Below are 26725 nucleotides of genomic sequence, written 5' to 3'. Positions count from 1 at the left end.
TAAAGATTGGGTCTCGCTGTATTGCTCAGGCTGAACTGCAGCGTCTATTCACAGGCACCATCCCACTACTGAGCGACACGGGGGCTTTGACCTGCTCCGTCTCCGACCTGGGCCGGTGCACCCCTCTTTAGACGACCTGGTGGTCCCGGGCTCCCCCAGGATCACCATATCGATGCCAAACTTAGTGTGGACACCCGATCGGCCTAGTCCGCTGCAGCTCAGAGCTCCTGACCTCAAACGATCCTCCAACCTCAGCCTCCCGGTAGCTTGGATTACAGGCACGCGCCACCGCACCCGGCGAGAAATACGCACGCTCACTGAGCTTTTAACTGTGAGTCATGTGACGTCATCACGAAGCCGCGACAGAGCCGGTGTTGTACCAAAACGTGATCGTCTGCCATAAAGTGATTTCCGGTGTCTCTCTGTCTCTTTCATCTCTCTCTCTCTCTATATATAGAGAGAGAGATGTATATGTGGAATGTCTTTGTTTATATTGTCACTATACTGTATTCAATAGTATTTATAAAGGGATTGCACATAAAATGAAGAAATCCCTGTTCTGCAAGTTCCTTTATGACTGTGTTACGGAACCTACATTATACTCAATCCAGCGCTTTTTTGGTCACTTTAATGCAACTTCAGCTGCCCATTAATGTCAACGACACATTCTAGCTGATAAATAAAGGAAACAAAGCCACAAAAGCCAAAAACTGATTCCAGGTTATACCTTCTGCAAGGAATGTTGTCTTAGGCTCAATGTGACGCCATATTATTCCTTATTGATATGTTTGATGTATGTTTCACAGATTATAATTCAACAAGTCATTCACATGAGTGCCACATCTCTGATCGAGAATCATGATCAAAAACATTGATGTTTATACTTTTCAGAGTCACAAAAATTATGTCTCATTATTACTGGTTAGTCAGCTTGTTTTCCACAATCATAAATCAACCAGTACATCTATACAGACGTTTTGAATTTGAGACATTGCCAAATTTAGTTTAAACCTTAAGAAACACCCAAAGCACAATTACTAACAGGGTAATCTGTTAGTAATTGTATCTGCATATGAATGTGCACAACTAAGATTGCTCAGTGGCACCTGTAATGCAAGTTTTGGAAAGAACTCTAGAAACACACTTAACTTTAGAAATAAACCAATTGCACAGGATATCCTCCACCATCCTGCTATAACACAGGCCAAAAGACACAATCATTGGTCTATAGTCACCAGGTGAATGAGAGCAGGTTTGGGACTATTTCTATATTTAAATGATTGGTAATAAGTGGCTTTCACACTTTAGAAGGATGCAGGTGTTATTGCACACAGCTGCAGTGCTGAAGGCGTCTTTAGCTCACTGACTGCATGTATAGATTTTACAGTCTGGTTGGATCCGTGTGTATTTAATAAAAACAACTGCAGACTTTATAAAGTCACTCCAGCAGAATTTTGATAAGCAAAAAAAGGTCAAACATGTTCGCGTTTTATGCTTTTTCAGTGTATGTTACTTACCTTCAGTTAAACCGATCAAGGTCGGTGTCCCACCAAAGTACACGAATAGCATGAGCAAAATGATGATGTGAAACAGATTTTTATATAACTGTATTTATTATTTTGACAGCATGACCCACAAAAAAACTTGACTCCTCAACTTAAAAAACTATTTCCTTTAAAATCACTCCAAACAATACATTAAAATAAACTGAAACATTCGGTAAATGAAATATTGACAGCCCACAGACACAAGGACTTTCCACAGCTTCAAACGCTGACCGTCGGGCTTCTGCCGTAGTCTCTGTACTTTAGCTGCGAGGGGAGAAAGACCGTATTTATTAGGTGCATCATCAAATTAAACACATAATGCTGAATTAAATATTAAATGATGGTCTTTATCTGAGTTGCATTATCTGTTCACCTGCTCTGTGCTTTTGTCCACTTCAGGGCGTGCCTTGGAGGCACGGTTGTGGTCGGGTGGTAGAAGGTACACCCGGCTCGTTTACACATCGCAGCAAAGCGACACGGCTGTAGTTAAGAAGGAGAGAAAAGAAAAAAAAATCAGATTCGCTGTGAATCTGAAAGCGATCTGTCTGCGTTGTACAAAAACAGCTCTTGTGCAGCGTTTTTACCTTGGGATGATAAAATGGACAGTCCATCTTCTTGCACTCTGGGAAGAAGCGACAGATGCTGGTAGGCTGGGTCTGCTGCACTGCTGCAAACATAAGGGTCAAGGATAAGCTATCAGGATGATTATGATAGTTTAGAAACATGGAAGTGCTATGGATACGTAAAAACAGTGTCACATTAAATGTCTTTGAGGGAAAACAATAAGGACTTCTTTGTTGTAACACTGACATCATTAAAAACAATTTTTTGGGGAGGAAATCAACAATGATTCATTCGAATACTGACGTGGGCCACTGTTCAGTTTTTGTGAGACAGTTTTAAATTCACACGGGAATACAACTTCAGCAGATGCCAAGTCAGCTCAACACCAAGGACAACAGAAGTGAATGTACTGTCACCCAGTTCTCAGGGCCGTCCTCCCACAGGGAGGAGCATTTAAATTCTCTGCCCTCTTTCTAAGCCCAACACACGCTTTCACCTTTAGTCTAAAAGGGAACAGCAAGGTCCTGTCTTATCTTCTCTAATCAGATTTTTTTTTTTTATAAAAGCACTGGGGGTTTCCACAGACGCAAGCACAAGATGCCTGATAGAGAGTCGGGTCAATGCACTTGACAAAGATCTACTCTGCGTGATTATTTTAAACCTTACCAACAGACTGACCTGATGAATAGATAATCTATATCACAGGTGTAGATTAGCCCGGCAAAGACTTCAGATCTGTATCATTTAGGTTAGGTCTACTTTATTCAGAATGATGCAACAAAACTGGCTGAAGATTCAAGTGTTTTACATGAGTAAAAGGTAATAGTAGGAACGCATTCTTCCTCTGCTAACTTTAAACAGATTAGCTTCACTTTCTATCTGCACACCACCAGTTTTTTGTGTTTTGTTTTTCATCAAGTAACCGTATGTGAACTTGCTTGAGGTAATTTAGGGAAACTTTTAGTGGATCCACAATAGCTGAAAATGTTTAAACTACTAATCGCTCTCACAGAATTTAGCCAGAATCCCATCAGTGAACAGGAGGCTAGAAGAAAACCCAGCATAGGTCAAGCTGGCGAGAGAGTACCTGGTCTGGGTGGAGGAGGTGCAGCCGTGCTCCTGCGGCTCACATGAGTGAAGGGACAGTCTGGCTTTGTACACCTGGCGTCATATTTACAATTTGGATGCACAAAAAGGCATTTATCCCCAAATTTGCAGTTTGGAAAAGTCCTTAAGGAAAAAAGCAAAACACATGTAATCAGGACTTATGACTGAAAGTGAAAAAAAATACCCTAAACAATCATTCTTATTGCATTTAACATAGCTACTTACTTGCACTGTGTTGTTGGGTGATGATACAGACACTCATCCCCACTTTTGCACACCGGCCAGAACTTGCATCGCTCCATGACCTTTTGTTTTTTCAAAGGGACCGCATTCTCCTCTGCCATGTCAATGTCCATCATCTCATCTGTCAACAGGTAAAAGGACAGGACTAAAGAGGCTAAAACTTGGCTTTAAAATGCAAAACAAAAATAAAATAGCTGATTATCATATCACTTTAATAACTCCGCTGAGAGCACACACACACACCTTCTGATGTGATGCCTCCCTGTAACCTCTGAAGGACGCTGACTTTGGGCTCTCTGTGGGCATGGCTCGCTGCGTCAGGTACGTTCGCAGGTGGTCTCACATCTTCCAGGTCAGTTTCACAGTCTGCAAGGTTACCAAGCGGGCTCGGTACCCCATCTAATGTCACTATGAACTTCGGGCTGGCAGAGTCGCCTCTCTCCTTGCTAGGGTAAGTCAGAAAAGCAGAACAGATGAAATGACAATCCAGTAATAGCACAAATGTCTCTTTATTTATACAAAGACACAGGCCTGTACTATGAAACAGGATATGGTCTTATCTTCGTGGTTAACTCTGGGTTTTCTGTACTACAAAGGTGGTTCACTTCTTTTCGAGGTACATCCTCGTAACATCGTCAACAGAAACAATGGCACCACCTACTGGCCAATCAATAGCATCACCATTAAATAACACTGTAATAAGTGATCCTTAAATAGTAAACTTATTTGCACTTCCTGCTCACCTTACATCGCACTTACATGAGCCTACATTTGAATTCTGTTTTCATTTATCATTCATTACTCTCAGACCATTAAACACCACCAAGACTGCAGGTGAAAGAACAGAAAATAAAACTGCCCTTTAAACATTAATTCAATGAGATACTTGATTATAATCCACCAAATTCTCCTGTAACTTAATGATTTTTTTTGAATTTTTGCTGCTTTTCTTTCCTGCTTCACACATCTATACAGTATGGATAGTACCACACTTCTATAAGTGCTTTTCCTCTCGTGCACACACACACACGCTGCTGCTTTGTCTGCAATGTATGTTTCAGATCTTCATATTTTTGTAATGTTATAGATTTATCATCATTTATAAAATCAGTCGCTCTGCTGCCAGGACACAACGATTGATCAGATGTCAACAGCACCTGTTTTATGAGAACTCATTGCATTGACAACCAACTTTGTGCCACTACTCAGTCCATTCCACTCATAATGGAAAGACACCTTGTGTATGCCACCTCAGTAAAAATACAAACATACAAACCTGGTCTGGACGGTGCGTGGTACAGCAGACAGGACTTGCTGCTGATTTCCAACTGGAGATTCTCCCACTTGTGGTCGACTCATTATGAAAGAACGCGTATCAAATGTCTTCACTTCACCGCCTGCAGTGACCTCCACCCCTAGAGGCATGACAGATTGAAAAAAATATGTAAATAGAATTTTGGGAGCTATCAAGTGTTTTTGGGAAGACTCATTACTTCTCAATAGTTTTGAAACTTTCTAAAGTTGCATGGAATATCATTCGGAAATCGCTTGTCTAAAACTAAAACTCACCATATTCATTTGGTTCTCCTCTACCGCTGCTCTCCAACTGAAGCCGCGATGCTAACGATCTTGTTGGAGCTGGAATAAAATGTATTAAATAAATAAATAAATAAAACAAACAAAACAGCACTTTGAGAACCTCACAAACTTTTTTAAAATTGTTACTTGCCTGCCGAAGTCAACACACATCTAATTATACAACTATTTCATTACTATGCTGTTCAGTTATGATGATCCATAGTTCTGCTATACACTAATCATCCAAATAAAAACCATCCGGGCTTGTGACATACATAAAATATATATATAGACATAAATAATTATGGTCATCTGCTCCTTCAGCTACAAAACATCAGACATAGGTTGCAAACAGACATATACTTGTGAGCTAATGAGACTATGTGATCATCTGTGCGCATGAAACTCTATTATATATACCAGATGTTCTGGAGGGAGGTAGATCTGTGGCGGTGTAGGTCTGCACCCGGGGCGCCAGGCTGTGGAGGTGCTCCTGGACTAGCTGGATGGCTGCACTCATCTCCTCATTGCTGGCGAGACGAGTACGAGGCGCCACAGGAACAGTCTGTTTCTGTGGTACTGCGGGGAAAGGTCAACGTAAGAGAATGACACAAACAAGAATGGAAAATCAGCTTAACTTACAGGATGTTTGTGGTTAAATGTACGACAGTGGGAACGCACTTGTTGGGTAGGTAGTCGTTTTGGTGATTGAGTCCTGTGCCTCAGAGATGGCTTTCAGTATCAGATTTCTGTTGGCTTGCTTGGCTGGTGGGAGAGTAGGTCTGAAACAATACAAACCTCAAAACTGTTAGAGCTCAGCAAAGCGCAAAATTGATCATCTGTGACTCACTTCTTAAGCTTTACTGCAAGAAAACACACATGTGGTTTGGGTACACACGACCTACAAAAGTCCCATAAATAAAAGCATCCACGAGGCAGATAAACATTACCTTACTTAACCGTTTTCTTTCCACAGTATAAACCCAACCCTGAGGTTAATATGACATCAAGTGTTCATACTGACTTCCGTTCTGGTTTGGAGGGGAGGGACACTCTACTGGAGAGGCCTCTGCCACTGTAGCTGCTTTCGTCCTCGTCCACATCGTCGCTGTCCTCGTCTGCATCTCGGTTCACTCTTACGACAGAACTCACTACCGGTGCCTTCCGCTTCCTTGAAAACTCTTCTTGCTGAACGGTGAAAGCAAGGCATTATTACTATATCCAACTACCTAACACACCGTCACCAGAAAGTGAGCAAAATAAGCACTCTGATAATACCTTGTTGGATCCAGTTCTAGAGGTTCTGCTGGTTCTGCTGCCCTGCTGTCTAGCATGAAAGGACGCTTCCGCAGAGCTTACTGATGTGAACTGGCCCTGACCGGGTCTATAGATATCAGCGCTGTGTCTGCTAGCTGCTCTGTGTGTACGACTGTGGTTGGTGCTGATTTCTAAAGGCTCGTCAGCGATGAGGTCGTCGTCCATCTCTGGTTTGATGTCAAGAACTGCCTCCGATGGGAGCGGCTCCACCAGGGGCCTAACACTGGAGGAGAGCTGTGAGGAACCCTTTTCCAAGGTCCCCCTCCTGATAACAAACAAACAAACAAAATACAAGAAAAATGTAACCACACTCAAACACACTTCTTGGTCTGCTCTGACCAAAGACTTTCTTTGTTGATGAGTACTTCTTTGTTCCAGTAAATAGTCATTTTTAACATCATAATACTTTCTGGGGGAAATCCGGACATGCTTTTGTGTTTTGTGTGAATTATCACTGACTTACATCATAAAAAAGTATAATAAAAACCTTAAACAGTACAAATAATACAAACACACAGAAGAACTGAGCCACCATTTATGAGACCTTCCAAAGAGGAAATGGATATTACCACAGTTAAACTTGGAAAAATAGTGGTTGGAGACCTCAGCATGAGCAAAATTATCCCAAACAATGAGCAATCAATTCACAATTTGCTTTAAGTTACTACATAGATTTTCCTGCTGAAGCATAATTTGGAAATTAGGGGGCAACCTGAGAAACTACTGCGTCAGGTACCTGCTCTCATGTGCAGAGCTGGATACACGGGCTTCTGTCCTATCTCCTCTTAATTCCTCCGCTCGGCCGTTTTCACCTACAGACGATCGGCTCTTCCCGCTCACAGTAGCGCCGTCTGACTGCAGCTGCTTGAGGGATGCGGGCTCTGAGAAAAACAGAAACATGAGCAATGCTAAACTCCTGAGCCTCACATGTTCATAAAAAAGACAAACTTCCCATTGCTGGTTAAAAAGTGCAGAGATGTATTCAACGCAGCCGGGCTTACCTGCTGCAACAGATCTTAATTTCTCCAGAACACCATGAAGCCTAAAAATGAAGAAACGAAAACAAAGTTAAGGCAAAAAGGTACAACTTTCTTTCATATTTTACATATTCAGAGCGCTCTGAATACTCCAGGAGAGTAGAAAAGCGCCATATAAGAACCAGTCCACAAATAAACAATATAATCGCACCAGCTTGTGAATTTCATCGTGTTGTTTCCGAGGAAGAGCGAGAGGTCGTCGGCCATCTGTTGGGAGGTTTTCTTGTTTGCCACCATCACCATAATATAATCTGGGAGTTCTTCATCTGTGAAGAAAAAGAAACACGCACATCGTGTATGGTAAGACTACACAACCAGGTAACTGCTGTCTCAGAGGTAATCACTGAATATCATTCACGTACCAATATATGCACCAAGCTCCTGAAGCTTTCCTTTGATAGCAGCCTGGAAGAGATTAAAAGTACAACCGGAAGATGTTATTTCAACAAATTCTAGGTAGCGTAGCTAGCTGCGCTGTTATCATTCAACAACCCAAGGATTAACTTAACGTAGCACTGAGTTTATGCTGTGGAAACTGTTCAAATCAAAAAGAAATTATTGAGTCTATGACGATGCCTGCCGGAGTGAGGTACCAATCCCTCGGCCTTGAAAATAAAACAATAAGTTAGGCTAGGCTGACACATTTAAGCTAGCGAGTCAGTGTTAGCTTGTAGCTCCTTTGTTACGCAAACATTAATCACGCAGACCACTCAGCTTCAACCCGCACTGTTACTCACCCTTATTTTCTTACTAATTTCTGTACCGATTTCCATTATTGTTGCTTGAGTCAAGCGAATTAGTTCTAAAAGAGGCAACTGTTTTTCCAGCTGCACCGCTAAACACCAGGGACAAATGTGACGTAGAATCACGTGACAAATCAAATCAAGGCAACCGAATAGGGACAAAAAGCATACATCTGTCTATCGTATGCGATGTCTTTTTGTCTTTGTTCAGCATTTAGAGTAATCACTTTAAGTTGATGCTGGAAAAAGTAAACTTGTTAGTAAAATGTTCCAATTAAAGGAAAGGGTTTGAAAGCGCTGGGTGACTGAAGCTGGGGTGAACCATGCCTCAATCACAACACCTCTCAGATGACCTGGATGGTCATCAGCAATGTTCCCTCTAATTTTTCATGTGTCTGAGCGAACACACAAACTCCCTGAGCGGTCCCTTGGACCACTGTGAGCAACAGCAGACGTGTGCACTGTGGTCACGCCAGCATCGAATCCATCCAAGTCACATGGTTTATTAAAATAATCAAATTTATGTTAGACTACTTTTAATTAACTGCTTTAGCCCACTTACAATGAAATTAAAAAAAAATCTTGTTCATGACCTGTGTAGTATGTTAACACTATTGGAAGTAAAAATAACTTGAACTCCAATTTTGAAAATACAACTTTCTTTTTTTTTCTTCTTTTTTAAAATAAAGCTCTGACTTGTATTATGAGTATGAGTCTGTGATCTGGGAGAGAGTCATGTAAATCTCTGTCTGCAAAATACAGTAAATAATAACCAATGTTGGGCAATTAATTATATAGTTACTTCTTCAAAAAAGTAACTGAGCTTTGCAAACAACAAAGTTTTTTGCAGCTGTTTACCTAAAAATGCAGCCAAGGCGGTTTTTAAAATAAACTTCAAACTATTTACAGAACAATCAGCTGTTCTGCGTCAAATTTGATGGCACACAAATTATTTGTGCCACTCCAAAAAATTATTTCTGTCCACTATGAGATAAAGGAGAACAACAGCCTGATACCTGCAGGCCTGACAACAGGAGATGTATCACTCCTGTAACACCTGTAACATTTAGCAGTCGCCTCATTGTTCTGACACACACAATAAAACTACTGACTACACTACACACTAACTACACAAGATTTGCGCTAAACGTTGCAAATCTCTGTCACTCCTAAAAATTCCCCCCTTTCTAAACAACTAAATGTCATGTTGCCATATCATTTTTTGGATTGGTCGACATGGTACATTTTTCGACCAATAGGAAAGGGTGGGGGTTTTGGTTTTTGCTCACAGTCAGAGAGTGCTTTCGAGTGTTTTCCTTATAAAACACAGTTTTTACCATTTCTTCCCGCAGTAAATATAAACAACGATAGTATTCAGGAAAAAACATACAAACATTGCATATATTTTTATCATAACTCTGGTTTTACGTGGCCTATCAACACAATTTAAAAACTGGTATAAAGTCCACACATTTTCCGTCAATTGTTCCGTCTGTCCTGCTCACATCTCCAATGGTTGTACACGTTGTCATTAACGTGGCGTCACTCCACATCAGCCACACCGCTTTGCTAGCTAAAACACTGGTGTCGGCACATAAGGACGCTGTCATAGCCTGTCAACAACGTTGACTAGCTGCGTATATATGAATGTGAATCGCATTATTGGCTGGACTATGGGATAAGGTGGCATCGTTCTAATCCCATACGGGAGCAGCCAGTCACTTACTGACTAACACTGCAAAACAGAATTGTTAAAGTTTTAATTTCAATTCAGGTTAGATTCTTTTGTGCGCAACGCAGATTTTCTGTGCGCAGAGACCATGCCAGCATGCGCAATTGCGCACGCGTGCAGCTTAGAGGTAACATTGGTCATCAGTCCACTCTAAGACGAAAAAAGATCTTAGTACTCTTCCAGGGAGTGCGTGTTCTGCAAAGGTTAGTTTATTCAGTTTTTACACGTTATGGTACCCAGATACACAGACAGTATAAACAGTATGCACAAGGTCCTTACTCTATGTACACAGGAGTGACCAGATACAATGCTTACAGTACAGTGCAAAAGTAGAGGCAATATTTCGTCTTTATTTGTTGTTTGAAAATTGGGAAATAGGTGCAATGGTTCACTGAAATTGGCAAACTTGTAAGGAAATATAGTAAGGCAATCTAAAAACTTAGTTTAGTTTATATACTTCTAATGAGCTCAAAGGTCAATATTTCTTATGAACAGTGTGTGTGTTTTTCCATCCAGGTATATATATGCAGTGTGTTTGGGATCACAGTCTTGCTGAAAAATGAAGCCTTTCTCAACCATACAACGATAAGTTGCAATGCCAACTTTACAGGTTGTATTGCATTGCTTGCTGCTTTGCTCATTCATAATTCCTATTTAAGTCTGACAAAATCCCAAACACCACTCGCTGAAATGCAGCCTGAAACCATGACAGAGCCTCCATCATGTTTTACACGTAGCTGCAGACACTCCCTGTTGTATTTCTCGCCTGACCTCCTCCGTACATACTAATGGTGATTTGAACCAAAAATGTCACATCTGGATTCATCAGACCTGTTGTTACTGATTTTCAGTCCAGTTCTTGTATAATTTGGCACACTTGAGCCTTTCCTCTCTGTTTCCTTATAAATGGCTTCTTGGCAGACAAATTTCCACCGAGAAGCTTCTGACAAGGTTTCAGTGAACAGTAGATAAATATAGATCAACTGAAGGGTTTGGGTTGCATCTCTTAGGTCATATGTCAGCTCTGTGCTGGATTTATTCCCATTTCTTTTGGATTTGCTGTAGATGTATTTTAGGAGTGCCACTTCTTCTTTTGTCCACTTGTCAAGTTTACTCAGAGCTTTTAAGGACACACACCATACGCCAAGCTTTAAGCTAACAGCTTTTAGTAAATCATGCACAAAAATACAGGTATAAAAATTAGATTTTATGCCTGTTAGACTTATTTAGGGCGTTTTTCGTAGATTCGACTAAAGAAATTGGAACAAATCATGTGTTTTTTAAATACGCTACTAGTAGCATAGTGCCTAATGGTACAGTTTAAAATTGCTTCTTGCTAGTTTGTAGTTCTTTCCTTGAGTTGGTGCCTTTTTATGATCAAAATGTTCAAATGTCACTTTTATTGACAAAGAAACAACAACAAAAACACTCCTCTAAAAGTATTCATGTACAAGGACTGGACTGAAAATAAACTGAAGTCATCTTGCTAAGAAAAAGTTAGCAAGATCACCTTAAAAATAATAACTGTAAACTGAGGAGTGGGTCAAATCTTTGTCACATTACTTCAGTGGTTCCTAAGGTGGGGGGCACGCCCCAAGTTATTGCAGTGGGGGTACGGTATGAATAAAAAAAAAAGAATGCTTGGACACTGTGCGCATAATGGACAAGTTTTTGACGGGGCTCCCACACAAACGCAAAGCAGAAGATGAAGCATAGTGAAATATGCTTCCAAACCAACTTCCTCCCAAGCCAAAGAGTAGAAAAAGTGATGAATGAATGATGAATGATAACTCTCCTTTAGCTTCACTTGCACAACGGTGGTGCCAAGGTAGGTATCCCCATCAGAATTTCCCCTGAGTCGGGAGCACGCGCTGGGCTGTCCAAATCACGGACAAACAGTATCCCACAGCTACAGTAAAAAAGCAACAACAACTACACGTAAAATAATTACAGCATAAAGATGGTTTGTTTTTCTGTTATGTAAGAGAGGTAGGATTTCATGTTATTGCAACCTGTAATCTATTGCAGTTTACTTTTATTTGTTTAATTGTTTTCAAAAATGTTTAAGGTGTGAAATAAACTGCAATGGAGTTTGAAAAGAAAGTATGGGTGGGGGATTTTCTTGTTAAACAAAGGGGGGGCTAGCAAAAAAAAGTTTAGGAACCACTGCTTTATATAATCTTTACAATATAACAATCAGGCGTTACTTATTTGCTTTTATAATGTAATAAAATGTAATTATATTTGAATCTGTGGTTGGTCTGGCTAGATCAGATAAAGAAGCCATACATTTTGTTGTGTGCTGAAGTGAAGGCAAACACTTAAGACAAATAACCCTCCCCCAACAACAACAACAACAACAACAACAAAAAATCTGTATCCACAAGATGGTGCAAGAGACCATTATGAACAAACACCCCACTGAGAAGGGAAAATCAACCAGTTTGACACACTGAATACTGAGCTAAGCAAATACCTACAGTTGTGGTCAGAAGCTTATGAAGAGTCATCATGGGCATGAACGTCATGTAAACTTTGGTCTTTTAATGATTTCTTTGAAGTGTTCTTTTTCCAGGGTGGATGAGTTTAAAAAGCAAGAACTAGGTGCACAATTTTTAGAATTTTTTCTAATCCACACGTGTCAAAAATATACATACAGCCTCACATTTTTCCATGCACTTTTGGTAGCCATCAACAAGCTTCTCGCATAATTCTGGCTGGATATTTGACCACTCCTCTTGGAAGAACTGGTAGTGTAACCCTGCTTTATCCATTCCAAACTCAGTTTTGATGTGTGTTTGCGAACATTGTCCTGTTTCAGTACCACTGGCAGCCAAACAGACCCAGAGCGTGATGCAACCACCATGCTGTGTTTTTAGGTTTGAAAGCCTCCCGTTTACGCCTCCAACAATGCCTCAATCTTTGTCTGGTATGACCATAAAACTTTTCTCTAGAAGATATTCGCCTTGTCCATGTGGGCAGTTACAAATTTCAGTCAAGCTTGTCGACTTTCGAGCAGAGACTTCTTTCTCAGTTGGCAGCTTCTTATTTCATAATAATGTAAAACTGACTTCCCCATAGATAGTGACGCTGCTGTTCTCTTCATTAGCTCGTCACTAAGTTAATAGACCTTGGCCATGTCACGTTAACAGAACCTTCAACACCACTTATTAAAATATTTAAGTCAGTGTATTTATATAAATAAATTCAAACTTGTACACTTAATTCTTGGTTTTTAAAGTCATTAAAGATGCTGTACAATCATTCCACCCTGGAAAAAGGGCAGTTCAAAGAAATTATTAAAAAGCATTCTGATATTCGTGGCAAAGATGAATGAATGCAAACATTTGACCACAACTGTATAGGGTTACGATCCTTTTTTATCAGTCTTGTTTCCGTCTCCTGGCTGCACTTCATCTTGGACAATGTGTGGTGTTTTTCATGCAGCGGGTGCAGGTGAAGCAAAACAAAGAAAGAAAAGAAGAAAGATTACCAACCCCCGCATTGTTAAAAGCACCTCTTTGCATGTTCAGAAAGAGTAAAAATGTAATTTAGTTTCAAAATAAATATCGCAAATGCGCTGTTTACTGCATTTCTCATTGAATTTCTAATGTTCTTAGCTGTGTTTTCCCTCGGAGATTGCTTCCTGTTTTGCAGCCCCTCAATGCCAACCAACAATGACGGGAAGGATCTCGCTTGCAGTCTAGACGAGCGCCTAACACACTCTCAGCCGCGACTGTCTGTTTCTTTTCTGCGCGCTCTGTTTACGCAGTCTGGCTTAATCAAGCTGATGCACACATGTTTAATATTGTTGCTTTTGTCCTACGGTTTCTTCTATAAAAATATGCCTGTGGTGATTTGCATTTATATGCTAATCAAGCAAGTTGCTGTGATACTTACCAGTCACTTCACTAGTTTGTCGCACACATCACAACAGAGTGTAGATTCCATTCATCTTCAAGGGCAAACAGAGGTAGATGAGTTTGAGGGTGTGAGGGCAGCCTTTTCTATCCATTTTCAATGGGAATGAAAGGGAACCTTGAATGGGCTCAGGAGAAACCCTGGAGTACGTCTGCAACAAATTCAACTCAATGCGAAAAAAAAAAGAGGCGCTCTATTTCACTGTTGTTCCTTTCACTGTTGCTTAATTAGATCAAGGGAGAGGCAGGACCTCCGCAGTGACCCCTGTAACAACAGCCGCGCAATAACATCCATCAGCAGAGCCATAACAGTTCTTGTCTTGCACCACCACACATAACCTGTCTGCTGCGTGTTGTGTGTTTCACACTCTTGTGTTAATGTCCTTGTCTGTCTGTGCTGCATGCATAAAAAAGTAGTATACTTTTATATAATGTGGCTTGGCAAACGTTTTGAAAGATTATCAGTTGAAGCAATAACAATTGCACACATACCAAGAGCAGCAGAAAGACTGTGAGAAACAAACTGCAGTGAATTCCCTCATCTCTTATCTTGTTTGTCTTTTCACTACCTATAGCATGATTACTACATACAGGTTTTTATTTGTTTTTTTTTTTAGAAATGTATGTTAATCTTTTGTACTTCTGCTTAAATTAAGTTTGTGATATTATTAAAATTTCCAGGGTATAACCTATATACATCTGCATGAAACATTTGCTAACGAATCAGTTGTACCACACAAGATAAGAGTGTGAAAAGCATTTCTGAGAAAATTCTATGTTAATTCCAACTGCAGCTGCTTCGAGTCACTACGCAGTACGCCTGTGACCACAAATCTGCTATTCTGTGGCTGTCATTGGCCTCCCTCTCACACCTACACAGAGGTAATTGTACTTCCCTTTTCTCTGAAATGTTATCATAAACTAAGACAATTCAGATATGAATCAGCTGATAAACTTCCGCTAATTCTTAAACCGCAAGTGCGGTGATGACGATAGCACTGCTGCCAAGACCTCTTAGCTCTTCCTGACAGTAAAGTGCTGTCAGCGACTCTGAAAAGATGAGTCAAGAGCTTGAATTGACACTGAAAAAGGAGTAAAAGTAAAGCCAAAGGTGGAAGGTTACAGCAAAAAAGGGGAAGTAATTCATTGCACCTGCTCTGACAATGTCCAGAAACCCTACACTGCCTTTCCTCGAGACGAGATGACACATGTGTGAATGAGGCTGTGGCATCTGGGTGTCAGTGCACAACTGCACTGCGCGTGCACACACACACATGGGTAGATGAAGCGATATATTCTCAGACAGATACAGACAGAGTTAATGTCACATGAGTTCTAGTGAAATTAGTGGCTAGCTGCAAGGACAGAAAAACAAAAAAAACAAACTGCAGTTTAAGCTTTTTTTGCAACCACATGTGCAACGGTGCGGGCTCTCTTTCCTTAAACTCTATTGTGTGTTGTAGCAACTCGTCAAATCCAGAGAGCTTTTGCTACAAACAGCATAAGTGTCAGGGTCTGCGGAGGCAGACCGTGCGGAAACGTGTGTGGTGGACCCAGGTGCGAACACAGGCGAGGATGCAGGAGTGGATTTAAACAAAAGCGAGCCGTTTATTATGGCTGATGAAAAGGAACAAAACAGAGTGAAGGCAGCATAAGAGTAACCGTTCAAACGAAAACCTAAACTGGAAATAAACTAAGGAAAAGCTATGGCTTGGAATACGGAACACAGAGGTGGTAACACAGACGACGCGACACAGACTGTATGAAACACAGAGACTAAATACACATGAGGGATGATCAGGGGAAGTGGATGCACACGGGGAACACATGTGACACTGATAATCATAACAAGACACGGCAGGAGTGAACGTAACACTGATGGGAGATGGGCAAAGTAAAACAGGAAGTACACAGAGGTTCAAACAGGAGGGGAGAGAGCACGGGGAGAACGCAGACATAACGGGCTGGGGAAAACATAGAATAAAACACAAAGAGAGACGAGGGCTCATAAATACACAGAGGGGCACACAGGGGGTGAGAGTCACGAAGGGAAAACACATAAGGAACAACGTAACAGATCAACCCAGGAAGCATGGCCTAAATAAAGAACAAAATACAAAAATACATGAAAACTAAGAATACTGGGCCCACATGGCCCAGGACCATGACAATAAGAGTACGCACAGATGTTTTAACAGTTAATCCATTTTTTGATTCACAAAAATTCAACGGTGAAGCCTTCACTCAACCACTCTGGCAAGGAAACAAACCCATTAATATTTACAGCTGCTCTAATCACTGCTGCCAAAGCTGCAGGAGGTTCAGCTTAGGCAGTTGGCGGGTCACTGACGCCTGGATGAGTCAGGGTTACGCAGCTGGAAACATTTTCTAATATCCATCTTTATGTTGTGTAAGAGAGCGGGTCAAAGACTTGACTTTGTGTTGAACTTGGAGAATGATGCACCCTAGAAAGTGTTCTCCTGACCAAACTTTAGTTTAAAGAACTTTGTGAACTCTGGGCTGCTGTAGCCGTGGCATGCACTCACATGCAAGTAGAAATACATGCATGTGAGCATGGGTTCAATCGGCTGACTAATAGTAAAAGCAAATAAGCTCATATTCTGCATGATGCATTTATATTCTTGCAAAGACTCTGATGCAAAGAGTGATATCACCCTTACGCTTGAGTGCAAACTGAAACAGCAGCAAGCAGCCAGTTAGCTTAGTTTTGATTAGAAAACTAGACACAGCTTGGCACACCAGTGCGTGTAAAGCCCCCCCCCCCCCCATGTGTAATGCTTACAAAAATCTAAAATGACTGAATGGATGAAATGTGCTATTTTTTATAAGTTGGTTGTGTGAATTTTGAATCAGCCCTTTTACCTTTAGGCAAGAAAGCAAATATGTATTCCCTGAAATGCTGAGCTGATCTCATTATTTATGAAGCTACCAAGCATTACATTTAGATTCTAATTTGACTCATGTCCCCACAGGATTCATCTATGGTTTTGGTTTTCTGTTCTCTTCGTGTTGATGCTGCAGGCCTAGTAAAATGTGTTACACCAACAACTGTAGAAGAAGAACTGTAAACCTCAACATCAACAGTTTTACCTGCAGAAGATGCAAGCACATGTTTAAAACTAGAAAATTGCCCCATCACAGTTCTATCCTTTTGCGCTTTATACATATATCTGTCCAGACTGATGTCATAGTAAAGTTGACCTTTGACCTTTTCAGTGTAAAGTTAAGAGCAAAATCAAGACTGAAGTGCATACTTTTGCCTTCAACTCAATAGGTTTAACAAACGTATTGCATTAAATATAAGCACTATAATTGAGAGGCCATAATTAGGCTGGAAACAAAAAATATCATGGAGAAAGAAAAACTTTAGGAGCGTCCCAATCTATAGTCTGCGCAGCAATATCAAAAAGTCTGAAAAACCACAGAAGACAGCTAAAGTGATGACAGAATTCCATGGTTAAGAAAAACAACTTAAATATCCAACCAAGACAGCCCGTTCTCACTCCCGAGGCGTAATATACTGACGATTTGTCAAGGCCCAAGGCGTTCCTGAGGAACGCGATAGGTGACCTTCCGCGTTATTATGCTACGCGGCGGGTTATGAATGAAATCCAGTAGAATGACGCTCCCGTGGTAATACACGTTCCAGCCATGTATTCCAGCTCTAACCATAACCTTATCCCTAACCTTAACCAGCACTTTAATGACGTTAGATAGCGTTTTCCAAAGCAATTTAAGTAAAACGAACGTACATGTGTAGATTCATTCCAAACGGTTCTCATGTTTCCTCGTTTTTCCGATCTCGTGATATAGGGACATGTTGGGTGCCCGGACCAAGAACACTGTTGAGGAGGTAATTGCATTACGGTCAAAATATACAGGGAGGCTATAAGAAGGTGCAAAACACTGGTTATACTGAGGAACATGTAGGCTAGATTAGACTTTATCAGAAAATACCTGAAAGAACCTGCAAAGTCCTGGAAAGTCTTTGGAAGGCTGAAACTAAGGCCTTTATACCCAAGGTGTGTAAAATATAGTTATGCAAATATTATTAAATAGCTGGGGGGATCAGCCATGTGTTTTCCAACTATAAGAGCAACCTTTTAGTTATTAAATTTCAAAAAAGAAATGAATTCAGAAAGACCAACAAACAAGCATTAACTGATTGTGACTGTAGTGACCTAGCAGAGCACCTGAAGGGAGGAAATGCAGCATATGGTGACGTTCATGGTTCTAAATTAAACTGCACAGTTTGTGTTTTGTAAAACCACAGAGACGAACACGTCTGCCGTGAATCTAAGTGGTTCTTTGTGTAATAAAACTGCCTCATGCCTCAAGTCATCAGAAAGTGATAGATGAATGAAGGGACAAGCTGAGAGCTGAATGTAGCTGAAAAATAATAGAATGAAATGCAATGTTTAAAATATCATCAAAGCGTAGGAAATATTTAAATAAAATGGTAAATGGCCTGTATTTATATAGCGCTTTACTAGTCCCTAAGGACCCCAAAGCACTTTACATATCCAGCCATCCACCCATTCACACACATTCACACACTGGTGATGGCAAGCTACATTGTAGCCACAGCCACCCTGGGGCGCACTGACAGAGGCAAGGCTGCTGGACACTGGCGCCACCTGGCCCTCTGACCACCACCAGTAGGCAACAGGTGAAGTATCTTGCCCAAGGACACAACGACCGAGACTGTCCAAGCCGGGGCTCGAAGCGGCAACCTTCCGATTACAAGGCGAACTCCTAACTCTTGAGCCACAATCGCCCGTATTTACATAAAGAGAAAGCACTACTGAATACACAACAGGAAGTGAATATCACAATCGTGCCTGTCACATACAAATTTAATGGTTTACAGGTACAGCCAATAAAAAGATAATATTAGCTCCACCTGACATGTTTACATGGAAATGCACTGATGTGTTCATTCTGGTAATTTTAAGTATAAATTTAAATGAGACACCACCACCCATTTGTACTCCTGCCTACCAAAGATACAGTCACACAATTATTGAAATGAAACGTAATTTGAGCCATGACAGCAGCACGAAATGGTTGGCAATGCAAAAATAATCACAACAAGTTTAACATCTCTAACCGAGATGTTAAATAGTCAACCATGTGGTTTTCTCAGTTCTTTTTTGCTCTGTCTATTTGGATCTTTGCATTGCATTGCTGTCATTCCTTTAGTTAGGGGGAAGAACGTTTCTTTTCTGATTTAACTTTGTCATTATATTTTAAAAAGGAGATTAACTGCATCATAAAACTATCTAATAGTGTGCATGCTGAAGATTCAGGCACAGATGATCACCTCTGAAATGTTGCATTCACTTTCAATATGATTTGTCTTTACCACTGGGACATGTTTTAACCTTGTTTTTTTTTCACAAGACTGCATGCATGACATGCGTGTAATTACAAGAGCATTTGTTGAGAATGTGTTGGATCAGTGGTAGTGAGAGGTTCAGTTTGCAGTGAAGCCTGTTAAAAAGCTTCACAGCTTGGCACGCCTCGTCGAGTCGTGTAACAACCTCAGCTCATTTGATTTGCAGCTGGTTGGCTTCAACGAGTGCATTTTCCCGTTTGAATAGACGGCATATGTGAAATCTCTTTGTTTGCAAAGACGCTAAATCCCCGAGAGGGCTGACATTAGGTGCTGAGGTTCTTAATATTTTAAAGAACCACACAAAATAGGGGTCTAAAATGACACTTAAGAATATGTAGTCCAGTAAAATCACCACTGAGTGTAGCTATAAGGATTTTTTTTAAAGCTAATACTGTGCCTAAGGTTTCCTTTGGCTTTTTAAAACAAATCTTCTCCCACCTCTCCTGCATCATAAAGCACATTTGGTGCAGGCTATTCTAATTATAATCGTCCTATAAAGACAGAATAAGGGAGATAATACAAGTTATTGTGAAATTGAATCTCAGTGAAGGGCGGGGTGACTGATTATGTGGTGGACCACGCTGTGTTCCTGTTTGACTTTAATTAGAGCAATAGCAGGAAGCCGAGCTGTGCTTTTCATCAGTGGACCAAAGGAGGAAGAGAAGTTTCACAAGGAGACACCCTGCAGAGTTCAGACATATTATTCACTGCAAATATTACAATAATTAACACAGTGCCTTTGATTATATTTGGAGATGCTATTATGCTGCAGGACAGATAATTATTTTTCATTTATGGTTGCGGGTATGTGGTCTCTTGGCTGGCTGCGCGTTCAATTTGACCTTTGTCTCTGATTTGGAAAAGACTAACGACTATGAATGCAGTTTTTCCTCTCTGATGCATTGATTAACAAGTTTATAGTTTTCCTTAAAATAAATATTAGTGAATACTTCATTACTTGGATATTTACCTACATCCACATGGAAGACTTGCAACGGGAAACATTCATTTAGACAGATCGGCTGGTGGGAAGTTTCTCTCTGTGAGTCACTCACTTTGAATGCATTAGAAAGTTTCTTCACACTTCCCAAACAGCTCTCAGTGCATTAGCCTTAAAAGCTTTTCATAGGTTTATCCTATAAAAACCTGTTTGCTTTGCATGCAGGCTGATGACCTAACAGCCTAATTAACTACAGAGTGAAATTATGTATGTGTCTTTAAAGACTATAGAAAAGCTTGCACTGCTGAGCCAAAGCATAAAGTAGGTTCAAATCTGCCATTCAGGTGGAGCATGTCTGTTTGGAGTTTGCATGTTCTCCCTGTGCTTGCATAGGTGTAGTCACTCTGGTTTGCACGGTTAGATTAACTGGCAATTGTAGAATGACCGCAAGAGTAAATGGTTGCCTGTTTCTCCAAGGCGTTCATAGCTTTGATTGAACCGGATAAGCAAAAGAAAGTGGATGAATGGAATATGAAAGTGAGTCTTTAATAAGTCACTGAGTCATATTTAAAATGCATATTGTCAAGCATTTATAAGAGCATATTAAGGATGGTAAATAGTCACTGGGAATAAACATAGTTAAAAGTAGGGCACTGAATAACACTCCTGCTCCTACATTGACCCTGAAATTAGTTGGTTTTGGTTTTGTGTCATAGAAAAGTTTCACGGTTTCATTCCTTTTTGTCTACGACTCTAAGGAGAAGCCCCAACATGACCAAGGATGACCCATTGTGAGTAAGCACTTGGCAACAGTGGGATGGAAAAAGTTAAAATAAAAGTACTTTGCCACCGTGAAGTCACTCACTGGTTTTTGAATAACTTGCTATGAAGTCTTGGTGTCACATTTGAATGACAGGAGTTAAGCTTCATGCATGATCTGTATGGGTGCATCACACAGACAAAGAACTGGGGAAAGGAAGCGTTTGAAGAGAAACCTGAGTTTAATATTCATATTCATAGCCAATAAGCCTCACAGCAGTGGTTTAATAGCAGCTGCCTTATGTCAGACTTGTTCACGAGCAAACAGAGTCTGATCCACAGGGTAGGATGCTGTTTAAGATCAGTTGCTGGCTCACAATAATACCACATGCCTGTGCACTCGTTGTGTTACAACAGCTGTCTTTTAAGCAGTTATCTTTATCCAAACAGCACTTACAAGACACCTGGGCTTTTCAGTATCTTAATGTCTGGCTGATGGATTTATGCTGATAAAGTAATCCCACAGATCTCGAGGACTGTCCAAGCAACAAATCTCTTTAAAATGGCCATTTCTGTGGTCATGGCCTCGAGGCTTGAACTGCGCCCTGGTGCTGTCAGCCTCATCTATCAGCACCCTCATCAGCACTGCTCCACACCTGCCCCACCCCTGAGTTCCTACCCTGACCTTTGTCATGAGAAATATAGATGAAAGCAATTGCTTAAATTTGTGATCTAAAAATCCAATTTTTCACTAAATGTTCTAACAAAATACAGATGAAAGCCTTTTTTGTTAAATGCTTTTCTCACAAGAGCAGCTGAGAAGAGAAGATGAACCTAGAGGGTTCAAAAAGATTAAATACAAATGTTCAGTCTTTTATTTAATCCTGTCTTTCAGTGCATTCATTGCCCTTGTAGACCTAAAAAGCCTGTAGCAATAATTATGTATCTAGTCTGTCGTGAATGGGGAGTAACCTTAGGTTTCGAGATTAATTACCTTTGTGTAAATTTCACTGCATGAATAAAGATCTCTAGCATGGCACCTGATGGAGAGGCTTACAATGAGAAGCTAGATACTTAAACTAGACTTTGTGGGTAGTGCTAAATAGTAATTTAACTCTGTGCTTTTTCCACATTGCCTAATAGACAAAATAGGGAGAGTTCAGTTAATAATTCTAATTGAGCCTGGCTTCCTGATGAACGTCAGGCTTCAAACATGGCAGTGATAATGGGTGATTATTTAAATAGTTTGTTTTGAACAGCCCAAAATCTAATTTCACAGGAAAGTCATTTTTTATGCAGGCAAATTAATGGACACAACATCAAATCCGTCTGGGCTTTAAATAACTTCTAATCACAGAATACAGTAACTGCTCTTTGCTCTGGACCTTCTCTTTTGATTACATATTTTATTAGCTGCTCAGGACGTCCTCATAAAACCAACTGTGAATATTATCCTTTGCAAATGCAACTTTTGAGCTCTTGCTGACCCAATTTTGATGTCAAACCTTTTTTTGCAGAGGGTTTCGTCTAAGCAGCAAGAGCTGACAACTAAGGCCATAGGTCCCTAATATTGTCCTCATGCCTTTATCCTGGTCTTTCGCTCTGATAGAAAAGCCTCCAGGGACAGCCCCAGCAAAGTCTTTGCCTAATCGATTTCATGGGACTTCAAAGGGGAATTCCTTCATTATCTCGTTCCAAGTTTTCCCAGAATAAATCACCGCTGAGTACCTGGATGAAAAGTCAATTAAAAGCACATTATTATATTTTTATATACTAAAGTCATAATTTGCAATTGATGCTCTTTGTAAAAAGGGAACATCAATCACTGTTTTTGGTGCCTGTGGTACCATGAATGTTTATGAGTCATAAAGTTGGAAATCTCCCAGCCAGACATTCAGAGGAACAAAAGGGCAAAAAAGAGAAACCCTTTATAAGACATGACTTATTTTTTCTTACCAGGCTTGACTCTTAGAAGTATTCACATTTACACGAGAATATACATACATGCCATTCAAGGTCTCATTAAAGTTAATAATACTCAAATATGTGACAGCTATGAACTAGGGCTGGAAGGTTTTTTTTTTATTTGAAATTTGAATGATATTTTGAATGTGGGTTAATATCAATACTGTTAACATGCCTCTATCTTAAATTCCTTTTAGTGCTAAATTTAGCAGAGTAACCTTGGACCGGTGGCCAGTTGTTGTCACTGTGCAGCAAAAACTATTTTATGGCTGGTAGTTGTAATGTGGTAAAATCCTGTGTTAAAGATTGTTGTTGCCCTCAGTTCAGTTTTTTCACACTGAACATATTACATGATGCACAGTTTCAGTCTGAAACTCATTAACTTCAGGGTTGAGGCCAATAAACAAAGTTTATCTATTGTCAGAAAGGTCTTTAAGCTTATGAGGTCATTGGCTATTTGATTTACATACATCATTTGTGAGGATTGTATGATAATTCCACCACTTCCTATATACTAAACCACCACTTCCACTGTCCTTGGCATTGACAGAAACAGCAACAACCGTATTATACTGTTACAAGAAGTATTCGTGTCTTTGCAAGCATCTGCACAGACAGCATGTTAATGCTGAGCTTGCCAAGAACCCAGAGTATTGTTAAAGCTAAGTGTTGTCTGACCCCAACCCAGCAGCCAGACTCTGGACTTCAACAGGTAAATGGTAAATGCATTTGTATAGCGCTTTACTAGTCCATAGGACCCCAAAGCGCTTTACACTACATTCAGTCATTCACCCATTCCCACACACATTCACACACTGGCGATAGCAAGCTACATTGTAGCCACAGCTGCCCTGGGGTGCACTGACAGAGGCGAGGCTTCCGGACACAGGCGCCACCGGGCCCTCTGACCACCACCAGTAGGCAAACATGGGGTTAGTATCTTGCCCAAGGATATTTGGCATGCAGCCAGGAGGCAGCCTGGGATCAAACCTGACCGACCTTCTGATTAGTGGCTGACCTGCTCTGCCACCTGAGCTACAGTACAGTAACAAATGGATGTGCAGTCAGGTTGAAGCCTTCTTTTCTACCTGTTCATGTTTCTAAAGTAGAATCACTGCAGCGATCGCTTTTGAAGTCTCTTTGTGCTGGTTTGCATCTTTGCTTTGTGCTGTCAGCTTTCTGTTTATACCTAAATACTAAGCATTTAACATCTGTATATATGTAGCACACCTGTATTTTTATTCATAGCACATCTGTATATCTGCCCATCTAGCAATATAGAGCATCTGTATGCTGTACAGTTCATCTATATATCTGTACATATGTATACCACAGTGCATCTGCACATTTGTCTGTAGTTCATCTGTATATTTGGTCTCTGTATAGCAATATAAACATCTGTATACTTAACTTATTTGTACATAATCTGTTCATAACTATCCCTACCTTTTTTGCTACCCTTATCTGTATATAATCTGCTCCTATTGCACTTATTGCTCTTGATCTTCTGATTAGATGCAAACTGTATTTTGTTATCCTGTATTTATACATGTGTAATGACAATAAAGTTGAATCCTAATCCTAATCTTCCAGCATGACAAAGCCAGGATTCACCAGACTCAACTTGTGAAAGAATGGTTCATAAAAGCATGGCACAACATTTGCACACAGGGACTGGCTATCAGGCCTTAACTCCATTGTCCTGAAGAAGACTTTACACAGTGGTCAGACATTCCCATCATCAATACAAGATCTTAGGCAGAAGTAAATGATGGCACAGGAAATTTATCTATCATCAAAGGTAAAGACAGTCCAACTAAATGTGTGCAATTGAGTTTGTGACCATTTTTTGCCAGGCACTGTGGTAAGTGGATGAAATGCAAAATTTGAACATGTCCCTTGTACATGTAGTCATATATCTATTAAAGCGTCAGTAATGGCATCAGAAAAGTTGTGATGCTATACCTTTAGGTTTAGTCTTAATGCAGAGTATTAAATTGTGTGTCTGCGTAACCTTGTGTATGTAGCCATTATACTCTTTGTGACAGATGTGAGTTGAAAGTTATCTTGAATGAAGCGTGAGAAAGCCTTAGGCTATTCTCTGGGGACTTTAACAACCTTCAGGGGTCACTGCTTTGTCTCACTCTGTGACACATTAGCAGGTAATTACAGAGCACACACAGCTCAGCTGTATGAAACTTGTCTGTGCATGCAGACACAAGCACACAATTATAAGTGTATTCTTCATACTGGATGTGAAGAGTATTATGCATTGCAGTTCTTTTCAAAAATACCAAAATGTGCCCTTTGTGTCACATAAAAGTGCACAAACATTTTTTAGATATTTCTCTTGTTGAAATTAGATTAACTTCTTTCTCAGGGCTCATGTAATTATGGTTGTGGATAAGAAAGGTAAAAGGGAGAGGTGTTGTTTGATATTGCCCTCAGGTTGCCCACTCAGTTCTCATTGTGTGTGGTTTTGCCTGCCAACACAGAGTGGAATGACTCATTACTTACTCATGTGACCAGTTTTTATGTGCTAGGAGGATTTTCTTTACCTGCATCTTCAACCTTTCTTTAAAAAGAAAAACCAGAATAAAGCGTACAATGTTCATTTGCAAGAAGACGAACAGCTGTGTGTTCTCTTTTGACTCACATTGTTGCATTTTGATTTTTCTCTTGCTTTTTTTATGTAATCACCTCAGTCACATGGGGGTTGGATCAACATACAGTCGATCTATGATGCACACAAAATGTGAGTCAGAGGAGTCATAGGAAGTCATCACCGTGATCTGGACCCTCCCTGGGAACAGCACAATCAGAGAACTCATTGTATACGTCCTTCCTACAGAGGAAACAACTGTCAGTGGTTATTCACAGTATTTTAACCTCATCTATCAACATCATGCCACAGGGCCAATAACAAACGAGTGTAAGATGACTAACAATGGCACCAAAGGCAGATTCACATCTGCTCTATTTCCTAGCTGAACTTCAGAGTGAGTTTAAAGACAGGAGGGGGATGAGCATATGACTCGCTGCATTGGCGTCAACACCACCTGTGACCCCGAACATGAGAATCGCAGTGTGAAAGATGGATGGATAGAAAGTAAATAGGAAAAAAAGGAAGAAAAACTGAACTTTTGCACTTCTACAAAGGACATTTATAGACAGGAACTGATACAGTCCAGTATCACACACAGAAAGATGTACTACCACTACTGATTAAAAGCTAAAGCAAAACCCAAAGAATGTTAATAAAATTTGCATCATATTTTGTTGTGCCTGCTGGAGTCTTAACTTCTGTTCATGCTCTGTATAATCACAGCAGGACATGTGGCCTCATGCTCATAATAAATCAAGTATTTTTTTGTACGTTTCAATATTAGAACATGTTCTGTTCCATGGACATGATCTCAAACTAGAACTGAGGGACTGAGCATGTTCAGTTTGATGACATCAGCATTACATCACTGCTTTTTGCTGGCTGATGTGGCCCTTCTAGAGGTGTCGTGATAATCAATAATAATCAATATAGTTGAGTATTCATTGTTGTACTATTATGGTTACAGACGTGTTTGCCACCTTCGTGTACTAAACAAAGCTTGTGTGTTAGCTCGATAAGGAAGATCTGTAATCACTCACCAGCCCACTTTCACAGGTGTTCGGCTGCTAGTCTGTTTTCTATGTCACTTCCGCTTTCCCACACTGTCAAACTCAATACAGACGTCATTACACTAATCCAGTCATCATCTTGCTCACCTTCTTTGATCAAATTAACCTCCACTCTTCTCTCATTCTTTCTTTCGGACTCTCATTTGTGCAATCTACTTGTCCCCATTTCCGCCCCTCCC

General features: G+C 40.4%; 1 protein-coding gene and 1 non-coding gene across 3 annotated transcripts; both read right to left on the bottom strand.

Annotated features, from left to right (window-relative positions):
* Positions 1-299, bottom strand: LOC147312502 (signal recognition particle RNA). The gene has a single exon (XR_015125220.1).
* Positions 300-1594: 1295 nt separating this feature from the next.
* Positions 1595-8315, bottom strand: zc3h14 (zinc finger CCCH-type containing 14). Of its 2 annotated transcripts, none has more exons than XM_086264529.1 (17): positions 8131-8315; positions 7756-7798; positions 7545-7659; positions 7358-7398; positions 7093-7237; positions 6318-6621; positions 6064-6227; positions 5721-5821; positions 5460-5618; positions 5031-5099; positions 4738-4876; positions 3705-3907; positions 3444-3582; positions 3199-3341; positions 2132-2211; positions 1921-2027; positions 1595-1811 (listed from the first exon to the last, which is right to left on the bottom strand). In XM_086264529.1, exons 1-17 carry the CDS (start codon positions 8164-8166, stop codon positions 1808-1810), a joined length of 1992 nt encoding a protein of 663 aa, XP_086120655.1. In that variant the 5' UTR covers positions 8167-8315; the 3' UTR covers positions 1595-1807. The 2 variants fall into 2 exon arrangements, with proteins under 2 accessions (XP_086120655.1, XP_086120654.1); XM_086264528.1 differs by having other exon boundaries at positions 2132-2214; positions 8131-8298.
* Positions 8316-26725: the final 18410 nt, after the last annotated feature.

The sequence above is a fragment of the Aulonocara sp. 'chitande type north' Nkhata Bay genome, linkage group LG15 (genome assembly GCF_057382095.1).
Source record: "Aulonocara sp. 'chitande type north' Nkhata Bay isolate Kocher_YH1m ecotype deep benthic linkage group LG15, A_spYH_male_GT1.1, whole genome shotgun sequence".
Classification (NCBI taxonomy): Eukaryota; Metazoa; Chordata; class Actinopteri; order Cichliformes; family Cichlidae; genus Aulonocara; species Aulonocara sp. 'chitande type north' Nkhata Bay.
The sequence above is the reverse complement of the archived record's forward strand: the minus strand, read 5'-3'. Positions and strand labels throughout refer to the sequence as shown.